This window comes from Xiphias gladius, chromosome 18 (assembly GCF_016859285.1).
Source record: "Xiphias gladius isolate SHS-SW01 ecotype Sanya breed wild chromosome 18, ASM1685928v1, whole genome shotgun sequence".
NCBI lineage: Eukaryota > Metazoa > Chordata > Actinopteri > Istiophoriformes > Xiphiidae > Xiphias > Xiphias gladius.
The window spans coordinates 14,478,475-14,492,476 of record NC_053417.1 but is presented as its reverse complement, the minus strand read 5'-3'; the positions used below and the strand labels follow the sequence as shown (position 1 = coordinate 14,492,476).

The 14,002-nt window shown below is 42.3% G+C and overlaps 2 protein-coding genes across 4 annotated transcripts; both read right to left on the bottom strand.

Moving 5' to 3' along the window:
* Positions 1-132: 132 nt before the first annotated feature.
* On the bottom strand, positions 133-4,700 carry LOC120803343 (glucose-6-phosphate 1-dehydrogenase-like). 2 transcript variants are annotated; one of them, XM_040151711.1, is made up of 12 exons: positions 4,562-4,700; positions 3,737-3,774; positions 3,491-3,599; positions 3,178-3,395; positions 2,938-3,096; positions 2,720-2,845; positions 2,518-2,611; positions 2,221-2,407; positions 1,841-2,076; positions 762-838; positions 575-667; positions 133-468 (listed from the first exon to the last, which is right to left on the bottom strand). In XM_040151711.1, the coding sequence occupies exons 1-12, from the start codon at positions 4,688-4,690 to the stop codon at positions 378-380; spliced, it is 1,557 nt and encodes a 518-aa protein (XP_040007645.1). In that variant the 5' UTR covers positions 4,691-4,700; the 3' UTR covers positions 133-377. The 2 variants fall into 2 exon arrangements, with proteins under 2 accessions (XP_040007645.1, XP_040007646.1); XM_040151712.1 differs by having other exon boundaries at positions 3,178-3,599; positions 3,953-4,666.
* Positions 4,701-5,493: 793 nt separating this feature from the next.
* galnt6 (UDP-N-acetyl-alpha-D-galactosamine:polypeptide N-acetylgalactosaminyltransferase 6 (GalNAc-T6)) lies at positions 5,494-13,344 on the bottom strand. 2 transcript variants are annotated; one of them, XM_040151946.1, is made up of 11 exons: positions 13,117-13,344; positions 11,427-11,938; positions 10,635-10,807; positions 8,629-8,778; positions 7,934-8,168; positions 7,729-7,846; positions 7,420-7,620; positions 7,156-7,287; positions 6,942-7,043; positions 6,688-6,846; positions 5,494-6,128 (listed from the first exon to the last, which is right to left on the bottom strand). In XM_040151946.1, exons 2-11 carry the CDS (start codon positions 11,906-11,908, stop codon positions 6,015-6,017), a joined length of 1,866 nt encoding a protein of 621 aa, XP_040007880.1. In that variant the 5' UTR covers positions 11,909-11,938; positions 13,117-13,344; the 3' UTR covers positions 5,494-6,014. The 2 variants fall into 2 exon arrangements, with proteins under 2 accessions (XP_040007880.1, XP_040007879.1); XM_040151945.1 differs by having other exon boundaries at positions 11,427-11,935.
* Between the last annotated feature and the right edge of the window lie 658 nt (positions 13,345-14,002).

The following is a 14,002-nucleotide window of genomic DNA, read 5'->3' as shown; positions in this document are numbered from 1 at the left end:
TAACATTTAGGTCATTGGATCTGACAAGAATCAATCATGTAGGTAGATATTTTATTATTTTAATATTTCTTTGTATGAGGTGTGGACAATGATGTTAGAAAGAAAAAAGTGCAGGCAGTAGAGTGAACGATGATTTATTTAGAAATTTCAAAATTACAGGTGAACACTCAAATCAGGCGACTACAGGTATGTTTATCTCCACATCCATTCCTGTATGATTAGGGATAAAAGCAGTGGTTTTTCTTTTGTACACGCAGAAAAAATCAAACAGTGGTGAAAGATTGCAGTAAACTTTATTGTCTGTAAACTTTGTTACTTTGGTGTTAATGTCTTCATGAGTATGTGAGTGTGTGTGTGCATGTGTGTGACAGAAGGCATCATGTTGTGTGGGGCTGCACCCACTTGTATGTTCCCTCATAGCGGAATCCCACCCTCTTCACAAGATCATCTGCCTCGTCTGGACCACGACTATAGACACAACAAATTAAAGACAGAAGGAAGAAAAAATGACCACTTTAAAGGATAATGTGCACACACTTGTGTATTTATTTCTGTCTCGTAAAACAGAAATTACCTTCCATATGTGTAAGGTATAGGACGTGTCTTCTCTCCCTCTATTTGGTGAAGGAGGGGGGTGAAGATCCTCCAGGCCTCCCGCAGCTCATCGCTGCGACAGAAAAAGGAACCATTGAGGTCATAAAATACCACATTTTAACAAAATACAAAGACATTTAACTAGAACAATACATGGTACTACCAACCTGCGCACAAAGTGCATCTGATTTCCGCAAAAGACATCTAGTATCAGTCTCTCATAAGCATCTGGGAGTTTCACATTCTAGGGGAAGATGGCAGCTGTTATAAAATTACATACATGCTCATTTTAGGCTCAATGATCTACAGTGTCTTAACAGGTTAAAGCCTCACTGAGGTAGTCTTTTTGCTGGATTATTGTTTGTTCCTGATTTTTTTTTTTTTGTTCACCCTGTATATAAGCCTCTGTGGAATGAGAATGAATGGACCATAGCATCAATGGTAACACTTTAACCAGTTATAAGCACAAAATAAAAATATAATAAATGGTTTATAACATACTGTAGTACAGTAGTACACAGCTATAGGGACATTCTAAAGTGTTTATTAATGTCAACAATTATAACTTCTCCCCTGAAGGTATATTTTATACCAATACAACTTTGTTTAAATATATTGTCATTCATTATCTGTTTATACACCAGCCTCCAGTGACAGCTTTCCAGAAGGAGGAGTTATAGTTGTTAACAAATACACAAATAAAAACTTACATCTGCTTACACTACATTATAGTGTGGTATAAAACATTTATTACATGTTTTTATACTGCATATAAATGCTAAATAGAGGGCGCGTTAAAGTAAAGTGTTACCACATCGTTCAATAGGAAACAATTGTACCTGAAACCAAATTAAAAAATTAACTTGTCATATAATTGTATTTGTCGCTAAGGCTAATCAGCTTGGCTGGTCCTTATTTGGAAGGGATACGAATTTATTATATTATATTTTATTATAGAATAGTAATCAAGTATTAGGTGACCAACATTAACAAAATCAGTGTCACTGTGAGACATTAAATATCTAACTTTTAAGTGACATGATATACCATGACCAACTTATTTCAAAAATCAATTGACACTGTCTCAACACAAATAAAACACGTCTTGAATCATAAAAATTCTTGAACCAAGTACAAGTTTTTAAGAAGCAAGTTAATTTAACGCACTGACTGTAGGAAAAAAAATATTTCAAGACCTGCATAATGGACTACAATGGATACTTTGAGCCAAGTGAGCCAGTAGCACCTTGTATCTGCTCTTGTAAGTGAGGTCCAGCTCAGTCTCCTCTGGGCTGAAGTAAACCCCCGGCCTCTTGGTCATCATCTTCAGGTAAATGGCTTCGTCCGGCTGCACCCGCACCACCAGCTCGTTCCTCTGACAGCGTTGGCCAAAGATGTCTCCTGGCACGTCAGTGAACTGCAGACGCACTTCTGCCTTCCACTCATTCAGAGCTTTACCGCAGCGCAGAATGAAAGGAACTCCTGATGGATGGGTGGATGGTGCAAGGACAGACAAGAAGGGTGGAAAAATATGCCAGGGAGATAATCAGAGGAGCTCTCATAAAACAGACTACAAACAGAAATATGAGACGGAGAGATTTAAAAAAAAAAAATGTTTAGCCTCACCATCCCATCTTTCATTCTGTACGTAGAGCACTGCGGTGGCAAAAGTTGGTGTGCAGGAGCCTTCAGGTACGGTGGGGTCATCAAGGTAACCCAGCTTGGAGTGGCCCTCCCCCTCAGGGTCCCCCCCGTACTGGCCGAGCACCACATCTGACACTGCAACAGGAGCTATACACTTCAATACCTTCACCTACAGCATTTCAAAAACACAGGACAACAGGTTTGCAATTATATGGATGATCTTGTCATTTAAAAACAAAACAAATGCACAAATTCTTGTTTTCCAATCATTGGTGTTACCTTTTCATCCCTCATGTCATCAGGGCTGGTGGAAGCAGGTTTCTCCATTGCAACCAAACAGAGCATCTGGAGGAGGTGGTTCTGCATGACATCTCTATTAGACGAAAGAAGAAAGAGCTGGAATCAGAGCAAGTGAAGGCTCTAGTGTAACAATGACACTGAATCCAGAGTTTTCACGTTTATCTGTTTATCTGTCTCTTACCGAATTATACCAAAGTCATCAAAGTATCCTCCACGGCCCTGAGTGCCAAAAGGCTCCTTAAAGGTGAGAACCACACAGGCCACACTGTTCCTGTTCCATATAGGTCCAAAGATGCGATTTCCAAACCTGAAAGTGAGAGCATAAAATCTCCTCTGTGACGAAGCTTAGGTTTATACCAGTGGTAAAGTGCCTGAAAATGTGTGTATGGAATGTGTTACCTGAGCACCATGAGGTTTTGGACCATCTCTTTGCCCAGGTAGTGATCTATGCGGTAGATCTGGTCCTCTGTGAACAGGGAAGACAGGTGGGCTGACAGCTCCTGTGAGCTCTGGAGGTCACGACCGAATGGCTTCTCAATAATCACCCTGTTCCAGCCTCTGTTTCACAAACACAGCTGATCGGAACCATGTGATCAAACGGCATGTAACCAATGTTTTTATGGACTGGGAAATACTTACTTGCGGCTCATGCAGTGGGTCTTGATGTTTGTGCTGACATGGTGGTAGACGGTGGGTGGCAGAGCCAGGTAGAAGAGTCTATTGGCGTCGGCCCCCCCAGGCAGAGATGACAGGTGGGCATTGAGTTGTTGGAAGGAGCTGCCGTCATCATACCTGCCGCTCAGGTAAGAGTTCTTATTCAAGAAGGCTAACAGACACTCATTCTCTTCATCAGTAACCTGAGGGAAATGTTGAACAACGATTCCTGAAAACACACGCCAAACAATGAATAATCTTGTCTCAGATAGCCAACGAGGAGCATTAGATGCACCACCTTCATATGGGGCAGACATGCCGTCTTGATGTCCTCCACAGTCAGGTTAGACCGGGCAAAACCCACAAAGTAGGTGTCATCAGGGAGTAGGCCATCTCTGAATAACCACCTAACAGAAGGAACAGAGTCAAAAGCAATGATACAGAACGCTGGCTAAAGGTCAAACTCCTCATAATACAAGGTGGACAAACACCTTTAAAGCAACTCTGTCTTCGACTGGTGTATGAGCAGCAATACTTTACTCACCACAAAGTTGGATAGATCTTCTTTTTAGCGAGATCTCCCTGGGCAAATAAATCAAATGAAAAAGAGATCTGATCATGAACATCTACTGATAATCACCATGGCGGTAAAGAGTCAATCAAGAGTCCAAAGAGTGAGTAAACTTTAAAAAACAGGTGCTTTGAGGTCACAGTGATTTGGAGTGAGTATATCTGTTGAGTAATGTGAGAGAACACCAACCAGAGAGACTCTGAAAGAACTTTGAACACATCCTCTTTGCAGAGCTCTGCAATATCTGAGACTTCATGTAAAATTAAAATAGATTACTGGTATTGAAAAAAGAGAGAAAACAAAGAAGGACAGGAGACAAACACAACTAGATTTTAGAACTTCATACTCAAGGCCAAGGATAGTCTGACAAAATGTTTTTGCTCCAAATGATCCCCTTCTTTCAATGCTTGACAAAGGAAAAAGTAGAGGCAGCACATTTCAGCCAACATATGCTCATTCCCTGGCTTACATCCTCTGATTACCACACACAATATTCCCCAGTCAATTGTTCTCCTATGAGGCTTTGTTGTCACCTCTGTTGGGACCGTCACTTCAAACATTCCTCTAAAATAGTTTGAAATTTTTGCAAACAGAAATGTAGATGATTGAACTGACCTCAGCCTCAAAACAGCTTGTAGGCTTTTACCTAGGCACCTTTTTTAACATCTGAAACATTGCAAAATTTCTGCAGATCTTCGCTAAACTATGTCAAAGGGGAACTATCAGTTAAAATTTTAAAATAGAGTAAAACGTTGGTTATTCGTGTTGTGTTGTAAGAAGTTCGAAGGTTGTACTCACAGAGGCTCCCAGGATGATAAATATGTGTGTGTTGGAATGACTGGACTGCTCCTCTCCATAGAGCTCCTTCCTGAGCTGTCCAAACACCTCAGAGCGAGTTAAAGGCTCAGTGCTCATCTTCTGGCCCATCTGCTCTCCCTACTGTGGCAACCCCCGTTTCCCTATGACTACCTGACAGACACCACAGTAGGGAGAAATTTCAATTGTCATCCTTGCCTTGCAGAAATATTCAGTGAACTAATGCTGCCACCTATTGTTGCAAAGAAAAAATGCCTTTATGTCACTGCTTCCTCCTGCTTTGTAAATGTCTATAACCTCCTGCCCATGCAGTCCAGCAGGTAACTCAAATGTGCAAACTTAATTAGATCAAGTTTGGCAACCTGGAAGAAATCCTGCCTATTCACTTTAACTTACAATTCAGGTCTATTCAGACAAAGCTGAAACAACTGGTTGGAATGTCCCTTGCTCCTAAACCACTCCTTGGATAAATGTTGCACAAACATTAACTGTGACTGAGAAAGTCTTATGGCTTTGTTGCAAAGAGAGTTCTTATCAGTACATAACCTCTGGCATGACAGTTTTCACAGTGTTGTAAAATGAGCAATGAATGTGTTTCCCTGCAGGCAACTTCTTGCCACTCTGGCTCTAAATCCAAATACTTTAATATATTTAGCATCAGTAACCACAGCAAGGACACAGTGAATTTTTATTTCAGGATATGGTACACTTGGTAAATCATTACCGAACATCACTCAGCTAAAACATAAAAGAAAATTTTAGTACTAACATAAGATTAATAATATACACATACACTAATATTACCCAGGACAGATCAAAGTTGTTGGTTACAACTAAGATATATTTCACTGTTTAACCTCGAGAAATTATTTTCTAGATACTCATGATGATAATCAGATGTGACTGATGATAAAAAAAATAACATTTATATAATACAAATCATTTATCTGACACAAAAAAGTAGAATTTATATTAAAAAAAACAAACAAAACAAACATCTCTTACTCTTTAGTAAACTTACACATATTGTCATATTTCACCAATAATTTAAAAAAGAAAAAAAAAGGTCCCTAAATAGTGATTTTCCAAGTTGGAGTGTAAATTCACTGAATTAAGATCATTACAGTTCAGCCATAGTCCCATGGTCAAGCTGCAACTTCTCCAAGCCCACACTCTGGATATCCCCAACCACCCTCAAATGTCTTTCCTGAGTTTCCATGATAAATAAAGTAAAAACAAGTTAAGGTTAAGCTGAGTGTCTTCATCAGATGTGACTGCCTTTGCATTGTCCTCCATCTTTATCCACTCAATATGGCTAAATGTCCCAAGCTCCACACCATGAAGTCCTACTTGAATGTAGAGTTGGCTCCTCAGAGCTGAGTCTGAGGAAGGGGGCACACAGTGCCAGAGGTCACCTGATGGGCATACTGGGAGGTCAGCTGAAACTCCAGCGCTGGTAGACATCAGCAGCATCACAGTGGTCCATCTGTATCTGGCCTTCTTTCAGCCGTAAACATTTCCCACTGCTGGGATTCTTCAGAAGATTTTCCTGGAAAGTAGCATCAGAGACAAATTGAATCACTGCAGAAGCCTGAAAACTTATTTATTCAGCATAGAATGGTTAAAGGAATAGTTTGACATTCTGGGAATGACCAAAACTCATTTTCCTGTTGAGAGTTAGATGAGAAAATTGCTACCACTCATGTCCATCCTGTAGCTTAGCTCAGCATAAAGACTGAAAAAAAGCTAGTCTGGCTCTACCAGAAGATAACAAGATCCTCCTACCAGCACCTCTTAAGCTCACTAATTAACATGTTATATCTTGTTTGTAAACTCTATATGAATAGCCATGTTTAAAAACAACAATATGTGGTTTTATGGAGTTTCTGGAGGCTTTGATGATTGGCCATCACATAACAAGAATCAGAAATCTCAGCTTTTCCCTTGTTTCAATTGTTTATGCTAAGACAGCTAACCAGCAATAACCTAGCTGTAGCCTTATATTTAGCAGACAGATATAAGTCTCGACAAGAAATCAAATTGCAAAGTGTATTTCCCAAAAAGTTGAACTTTTTTTAAACTTAATTTTGCCCCCAAGTGCTCCTCACCTCGGTAAAGACCCACTCCTGCTGTGGTGCCAAACTGGTGCCCTTCCCCTTCAGCTGGCATAGCTCGATCTTCACTTGCTCTGGCTGGGGAGTTGCATGAAGACACAGCTGCTTTCCAATGTTATGACGCAGCTCCTTATGAGTTGTGTATTCAAAGTACTGGAGGAGACATTCATCCACTTAGTGACCGAACTTCACCAGAGAGCATCAAATTATCTTCAGTTCTTCATTTCACAAGAGTAATTTCACTGTACCTGGTTGCCTCCCATGTTGTGACACTGGTACATGATCAGAGGTTTACCTCCCTGGTTGCTCTCTCCAACATCCAGACAGGTGAGAGATCCGGAGTTTCGAATCTGGTGCAAACACAGACGCACAATAACATTAAGATACAGCTGCAGTTACGCAACACGTGACTTGCGTTACGTCATTGATATCCACATACATACAAAGGTAAACATGACTTACAGCTCCATATTTTTCTGGTGTTAAGTCTGGAACAAAGGCCTCTGGGTAGATTGTGTTTAAGTACCAGGTGAAGTTCTTGCACTGCAGCCTCTCTCTTAGTTTCAAACGATCGGAGATGTCCCCGTATTTATTCTGCAACAGTGAAGTAAGTTGGAGTATAAATTCTGAGTTTCAGTATAAATTATAGTCAAAAATGTGGGGGAAGAAAGGTGATAAAAAGGCATTGTATGTAACATCTGAACGCTGTCAGCAGGTCACACTGACCTCACTGGCCATAACTGCAGCATTCTTGTTGCGCCGATAGTAGATATTCTTGTAGTCATCCATCCAGACTTCAGCCAGGCGCACCTGGTTGCGAGTGATGACCTCTGTGCCTTTGGGGAAGGTATGGGGGCTCTTGGTGCGGAAGACATGGCCCACCACAGAACAAGGGATGATCTCTAGCTGACCCCCACACTGCCACACCTGTGAACACATTTGACACAGGTAGCAATTCAGATTCTAACTTGATAGTAGGAGGCAGACTTATTAAGCAATATGTGGAACTGTTGGAGTAGAGATAAGGAGACTGACCCTAAATGACATCTCAACATTTTCACCACCCCAGATCTCCATCTTGTCATCGTATGTTCCAATGTGTTCAAAGTACTTCTTTGAGATTGAGAAGAGACCTCCGGCAAAAGTCGGTGTTCTGAAATTTTCACAGACACGTAGAAAAGCTTTAGGCCCTTAAAAGATTCACGGTGTTCTAAAGGGACACCAACATGATCCTTCTTACTTTACAGGGTAGGTTTCATCTTTGCGCAGTTTTTTCGCATCCTCGGGGATTGACTCCCAGCCAAAAGTCAAGCTCCAGTCAAAGTTACCTCGGTTGAAAGCGCGGTTGGTGGCCACAGGCTTATTGAACTGAAAGGTGTTGAGGTCAATGGTGCTGATCTCTGGACTAACCACAGCAGTTGGTTCTTCAACAATGCGGGCTAACAGGGGCTCTAGCCAACCATGGAAACACTCACCTATACAGGGAATTAAGGACAGCGATCACTTCATATTTCCTTCTTAATCTCCAGCACATAAAAATTAAGTTACTGCCAACAATCAGTATCAGGTGTAGAGAGTTATTATGTGTCAGAGCTTGGCCATGTCATGAGAATGTTGTTATTACATTTAGCATGTTTTTTCCCAAAGAGACAATTATTTGGTACATTTTTGCATCAGTGTTGCCAGGGATGAAAACAAAGTCAGGAAATATACCTAAGTTGGCTGAACTGTTTAAGTAGATGGACATGGAATTGACTATTTAAACATACAGGTTAAAAAAAAACTGAGGGTATAAGAGTAAATCAACATAAATAAAGCATAAATAGCAATTAGAATTTTGATTCCACAAATATAATTGATTATGTGCCTCAGATCAGGTACTTCCTGATCAAAGGTACAGTGTCTGGCCTAACACAGGTGTGTGCGTTCTCTCACAGTGTGCGTCGAGAAAGGTGAGAATCTCTCCCTGAGCGATACTGGCACCCAGCAGCCTGGCTGTGATGAGGCCCTTCCTTTCCAGCTGCCTCACTACACGGACGATCTTCAGCTGACGCACAAACTCCTCCAGCTGGATTTTCAGGTGCTCTGCAGAGATAAAACTGAGTCACTGTGTCTGCCTCAGCTGGTCTTCGTTTAAAACAAAAGTTTTCCAGCTGAAAACGTTCGTCTTGGGTGAGCTCCAGTGGCTGAGGTGCTCACCTTGCTGCAGTGATGTCAGGGTGCACTGAGGGTACACTCTGGTTACGTACGCAACAGAGCACACTTTGAGCCTCAACAAACAGTGATGCTGGGCTTGGTAAGAGGTGCTTAAGACTTCAAACATAAAAACCAAAAGGGTTCATTGAAACAATTATTTCCAGCCTAGTATGAAATAAAACACCTCGCACATACATAAATACGTATGTATATCTGAGAGATCACTTCCAGTACAAAAGGCAATGATGTGGAAACATTGCTGGTAAAACTGGGTCACACTTCCTTTCAAAGAGCGTTTATGACCGCAATGCACGCTGCGAATTTCTCATACGTTTCAGTCTCAGTGAAAGCAGCATGAAATGTCATACATTTAATGACAAAAAAAGCTGTTTCTCTGGTAGCAAAAAGAGGAAGTTTGGGTACAGTAGGAACCACGTAAATACAGCTGAGGGTAGTGGCACGTTAGCTTATGACAGACATATCTGACAAAGAGAATATTCGATGCTCAGTTAATAGGCCATTGAACATTATTAACAAATACTAAATGCTGACAATACACGTAACAGTGTGCATGACTCATTATTGCCACTCAGTCATTTTCATACCTGCTTTCCTCTGCAATGCTGGTCAGGCTAGATGACACGTTTACACTAATCAGTGTAAGTACATCTACTGTGAATCAACTTTTTTAAGGCTTTCTGCACTAACTCGAGCTCACTTTTGGTACAAGGACTCACACGATGTGACACCTGGAATATTAGATAGTATTGCTCGAAACACTGCAGTAAGCCTGGCTTGCATTTTGAATTAAAGTGGGTTATAGAGGCTGAAAAGAACGTTTCTTTTATCCATCTAAAAAGTAAAAAAAATTAACAATTTATTGTATCGTAACAAACATTTATAGACAACACTTATAGACTATATACATGACATTTCCCAAGAGTGAACTTTTATCTTTTGGAATGTAAAGCTGTAGCGCTTAACGTGTTGAATTGTAAAACACTTTATTATGCAAATCATACATTATTATATGAAAAAGTTCTTCTTTTATCATAACTGTTCTGTCACTTCTGCCAACTCTCCCTGAGGCAGAGGTGCCCTCGGAGGGTTAGATGTTCTCCATCTTTCTGCTGTCAAGTTGGTGCCACCGCTGCAATTTGCACTAGACCCAGAGTTGTGGACATGCACATGGAAAATACACCCATGAAACTGTGGACTCCGTTGTCTCTATACAAATATAGCTCAATAGAGGTCTCTTCTGGTATTTGCGAAACCCCACCCACCTGCTACTGTGTGTGCATGCTCCTAAAAATGCTCCTGAAAATCCCCAGCTAACACCATTCTATGTTATCTTATCAAAGCTAATGCCTAACTGTAATTGAAATGCTGCCTGAAAAACTCTGAAGGTCAATTTAATTAACAAATTACTTATAACTCCCCCTGACTAAACTGACTTTACTATGAAACATGCCCTGTTTACAGTGACTGTAGCTGTCAGTACTTTGTGAAGAATGAGGTTATTTTCAGCATCAAATTAATTTTCAACACTGGTGGCAAAAAAAAAAAAAAAAAATTATGAATGAATTATCTGTGCCTTTTTGCTACTCTATGCTGTTTTTTCTTTCCTGTAATGCAGCACTGGTAGTTCTCTACCTACTCTGCTAGTCTGTGAAATTTCATTTACCATGTCTTTTATATTCTGTTGTCAGCTAGTCTTTGAGTATGTTTTGTAATTAGTGTTGTACCTGCAGTACTGGCGTCATCTACCAAGATGATCTCTTTGAGCAGGATAGCAGGAGATGTGTGCAGAACACTGTAGACCGTCCTGAGGAGGGTGGACCAAGCCTCATTGTGAAAGACTATAATAACGCTGGTGGTGGGCAGAGGAGGACAGTGACGAAACTTCCTCTCCACACACCTGAGCGAAGGGGGTGAGCCGCATCAAAACACAAAGATAGACAGAGAGGAGAAGAAAGAGCAAGAGAGCAAAGGTTGTGCAAGAGTGAGTGGCGTATCTGATTAAATGAAAGTCACACAAGGTGTTGCAGAGGCACCTATAACAGACCACTGTTTGCAGAAATTCAAGGTCTGCTCACTAACACTTTAAATAGCCCCATGTGTAAACAGTCAGAAACAGTCAGCTCATTTAAAAGCCACTTAAAATCCCTGTAAATGAAATAGTTCAAAGCCTATCAAGCCTGTGACATGTTCAAATGTCAAGTTGGATAATCATTTACACCAAGTAAAAGTGTTTAGAACGCAGACAATGCCTCAGTCTCAATTATCCAGGATACTGACATGTGCATGCTGCTACCAGTTTTTGTGGTTACATTCAGATTAGCCTTTTAACTACGGCATTTTCCAGGATAATGGTGAGCTCAATATGAAAATGCATGTAAATAATTTTATCACTCTGAGCATGACCCTAACTGAGATGCAGGGTATTATCTGGCCTGCTGTGTACATGTCAGCAAACTTGATGGTAAAACATTGATTAGTCCAAACTATGTCAGATTATTTTGAGAGCACGCTCTTACTCTGGAGGCCTCGTGTCATCCCCAAGACTGCGGCTGATTGAGATACGGTCACTGGCAAACTGGTTGAAACAGTGCCGTGTCATACCCTCCTCCTTCTCCCTCTCCTCCTCTTGGGTCATATGGTCTTTTTGAAATGCCTTCCCATCAGCCCCGGGGCCATTGAGGTCCTGCGGGGGTCTCGCCAGGTGAGGCTTGAGTTCAGCCTGTGTGTAGAAGCCAGTGGGGCAGTTGGAGTCCTGGGTGGGCTGCTCCTGTACCGATGGTGGCTGCGGAGCTCCGATCTGGAAACCAATGTTGTTGACTGCCTCTCGGACCATGACCATCACCTTGTCCTTCTTGTCCACCAGCTCCTGAAACCAGGGGTCCCCAACAGGCGAGGAGCCAACATCCCTCTGGAGAACCACTAGGGCCACCATGAACAGAGTCCCCCCAAGGAGGACCAGTTTCAGAGGAGACATACGCCGGCGTGGAAACAGCCGCATGTTTCAGAAAGGGTGTTGCTCCAAAGGCTGTTAAAGGCAGAAAAACAAATGAATTCCCCAGAAAATGACTAAAATATTTGTGAATGTTACGTTGAGGGTTTCAACCAACCTCTGTTTAAAAATAATATATTCAAAAATCCCACTCGTTATACATTCAGTGAGTTATTCCCGTGGTAAAAAAAGGAAGACGAGCAGGAGACAAATATCTTAAACCGGTTTGTGCGTCTCTGCAACTGTCAATGCAGCAGGTAATCTAGCCAACCTCGCCCCTCCCTCCCTCCCTGCCTCTTCAGGAAGCAGTCCCACAGGGCAGGTGGAGAGAACAGGGAGGAGGAGAGTGTGAACAAACACACCACACCTCTCTGTATACACCTGAATTCAACTGCCCCGGCCACAGTCCTCCAGGACCCACGTGGCAGCAGGTGGGCCGAGACACTGCTGGCTCATTCTGCAACTCCCACGCCTGTTAATAAGTGACGCAGAACGCCTCGCTTAGACACCTTCTCCAAAGACACCTCACCAGTAATGATCACCTGTCATCTGCTACAGGAAGTAGAGTTTGCTACGTGGAGCTTGGCAGGACCATAGGTTCACCCTGCCTTGACACAATAAGAGGCCGTTAGCTGCTGAGTGAAACAAGTTGTCATTGCAATGTAGGACATCTGTGTGTCCTTAGGTGATCACTGTTCAGTGAGGGACTCCACTCTCAAGCCAGCCTCCCTCACAGGTGACTCAAGAGGACGGTCTCTCGGGGTGCCAGAAAAGGGAAATGACCACAGTACAGTCCAGTTTGTTGTCAGTACAGTTAGGACAAAGGAGGTGGAAGAAGGAAAACATATAATACTACTACTCAATTCTATGTGGGTTCGCAAATCTGGATTGACTGGCAAAATACCATTATGTGTCGTCCGGTCAACTTTTCGTATTTTCCAGGAGGAGATGAGGATGCTTGTCAGGATCAAATACTCAACTCTCTGCAGCTTGAAACAACATGAAGCACAAGGAGACACGCTGCGTTTAATAAGATGAGATGCTGAGTGGCCAAAAATGAAAGAGGAAGCTTTCGGTCAGGCTGTGAAGAGCAATTCAAAAATCCTACAGCGAAGCCATGTCTAATCTCTACAAATCACATTTAACAGACGAAACAATAGGACCGCACAGTTGGTCTCGCAAACACACGCTAGAGATGGATACGAATGGGCTCCTACCTCTTCAAAAACGCCGCCGCTTAACCTTAAAATAGGGGCGCAGTTTGTCCGCGACACCTGTTCCGGTCGACCCGATAATGCTTCACTTCTCTGGAAAGTTGCCAAGCGAGCGCGCTGCGAGGCTCCCGGTGCCTTGAGGCGGTCGGGCCGCAGTTTTGAGCCAACCAGGACACAGCGCTTCCGTGGTCTTTCGACTCTCCCCTCAGCCGAACAGGTGCCATTTGTTGAAATGATTAGTCGGAGTCCCCTGCTGGCGGCGCGCGTGCGACTCAAACCGAGTTATTTCCGTGCAGCACGTTAGAGGCGAGTTTCGCTGGAGGCCGAGCACGAGTTCCTGTATTGAAAAAAACCATGCGGCGTGTGCCAAATGCGAGAAAGCTAACACAATACATGACAATAAATAAATATATGATTATAATATATGTGAGCTCAAAACATCAGTGTAAAAGTCTAGTATACTAATGCATATTACAGACACAGAAAAGCTCCCTGTGTCAGGAGCCTATTACAATAACACCTGTGCTTTTTCATCAGGGACTAGGAGGAATTTGCGTCTCTTAATTAATGTCCAGCACAGAGTGCTGTAAGTGAACATTGCTATTACCTCAGCAGAAAATCCATTATTCATGTGCAAGCAATCAAATACTCTCTCCTGTACCAGCCTCTTGAAACTGTAGACTGAGAGGAGAAGGAGGCCTCTCTCGGGTTTCAGTCACGGGGAGAAATCTTGATTGCAGGCTGCTGATTGACTTGGGGTCCAAATGAGAAGCAACTCAAACAAAAAACAACACCACTGAGCAGGCTGAAGCTTTGTTGGGAAGTAGACTGTTTAAAAGAAAAAGAATGAACTTGATTTTGAATTTCAGTTCGCTGTAAATGTCCGCTG

Bases quoted from the DNA above. Each gene is read 5' to 3' on its own strand.
- LOC120803343 (XM_040151711.1), bottom strand. From the start codon at position 4,690: ATGGGCCAGAAGATGAGCACTGAGCCTTTAACTCGCTCTGAGGTGTTT. The intron at 3,775-4,561 runs GTGAGTACAACC...TTATTTGCCCAG, and splicing joins TTATCATCCTGGGAGCCTCT to GGAGATCTCGCTAAAAAGAA. The intron at 3,097-3,177 runs GTAAGTATTTCC...TTTGTGAAACAG, and splicing joins ACCCACTGCATGAGCCGCAA to AGGCTGGAACAGGGTGATTA.
- galnt6 (XM_040151946.1), bottom strand. From the start codon at position 11,908: ATGCGGCTGTTTCCACGCCGGCGTATGTCTCCTCTGAAACTGGTCCTC. The intron at 8,779-10,634 runs GTACAACACTAA...TTATCTCTGCAG, and splicing joins AGATGACGCCAGTACTGCAG to AGCACCTGAAAATCCAGCTG. The intron at 6,129-6,687 runs GTGAGGAGCACT...GCTACTTTCCAG, and splicing joins AGGAGTGGGTCTTTACCGAG to GAAAATCTTCTGAAGAATCC.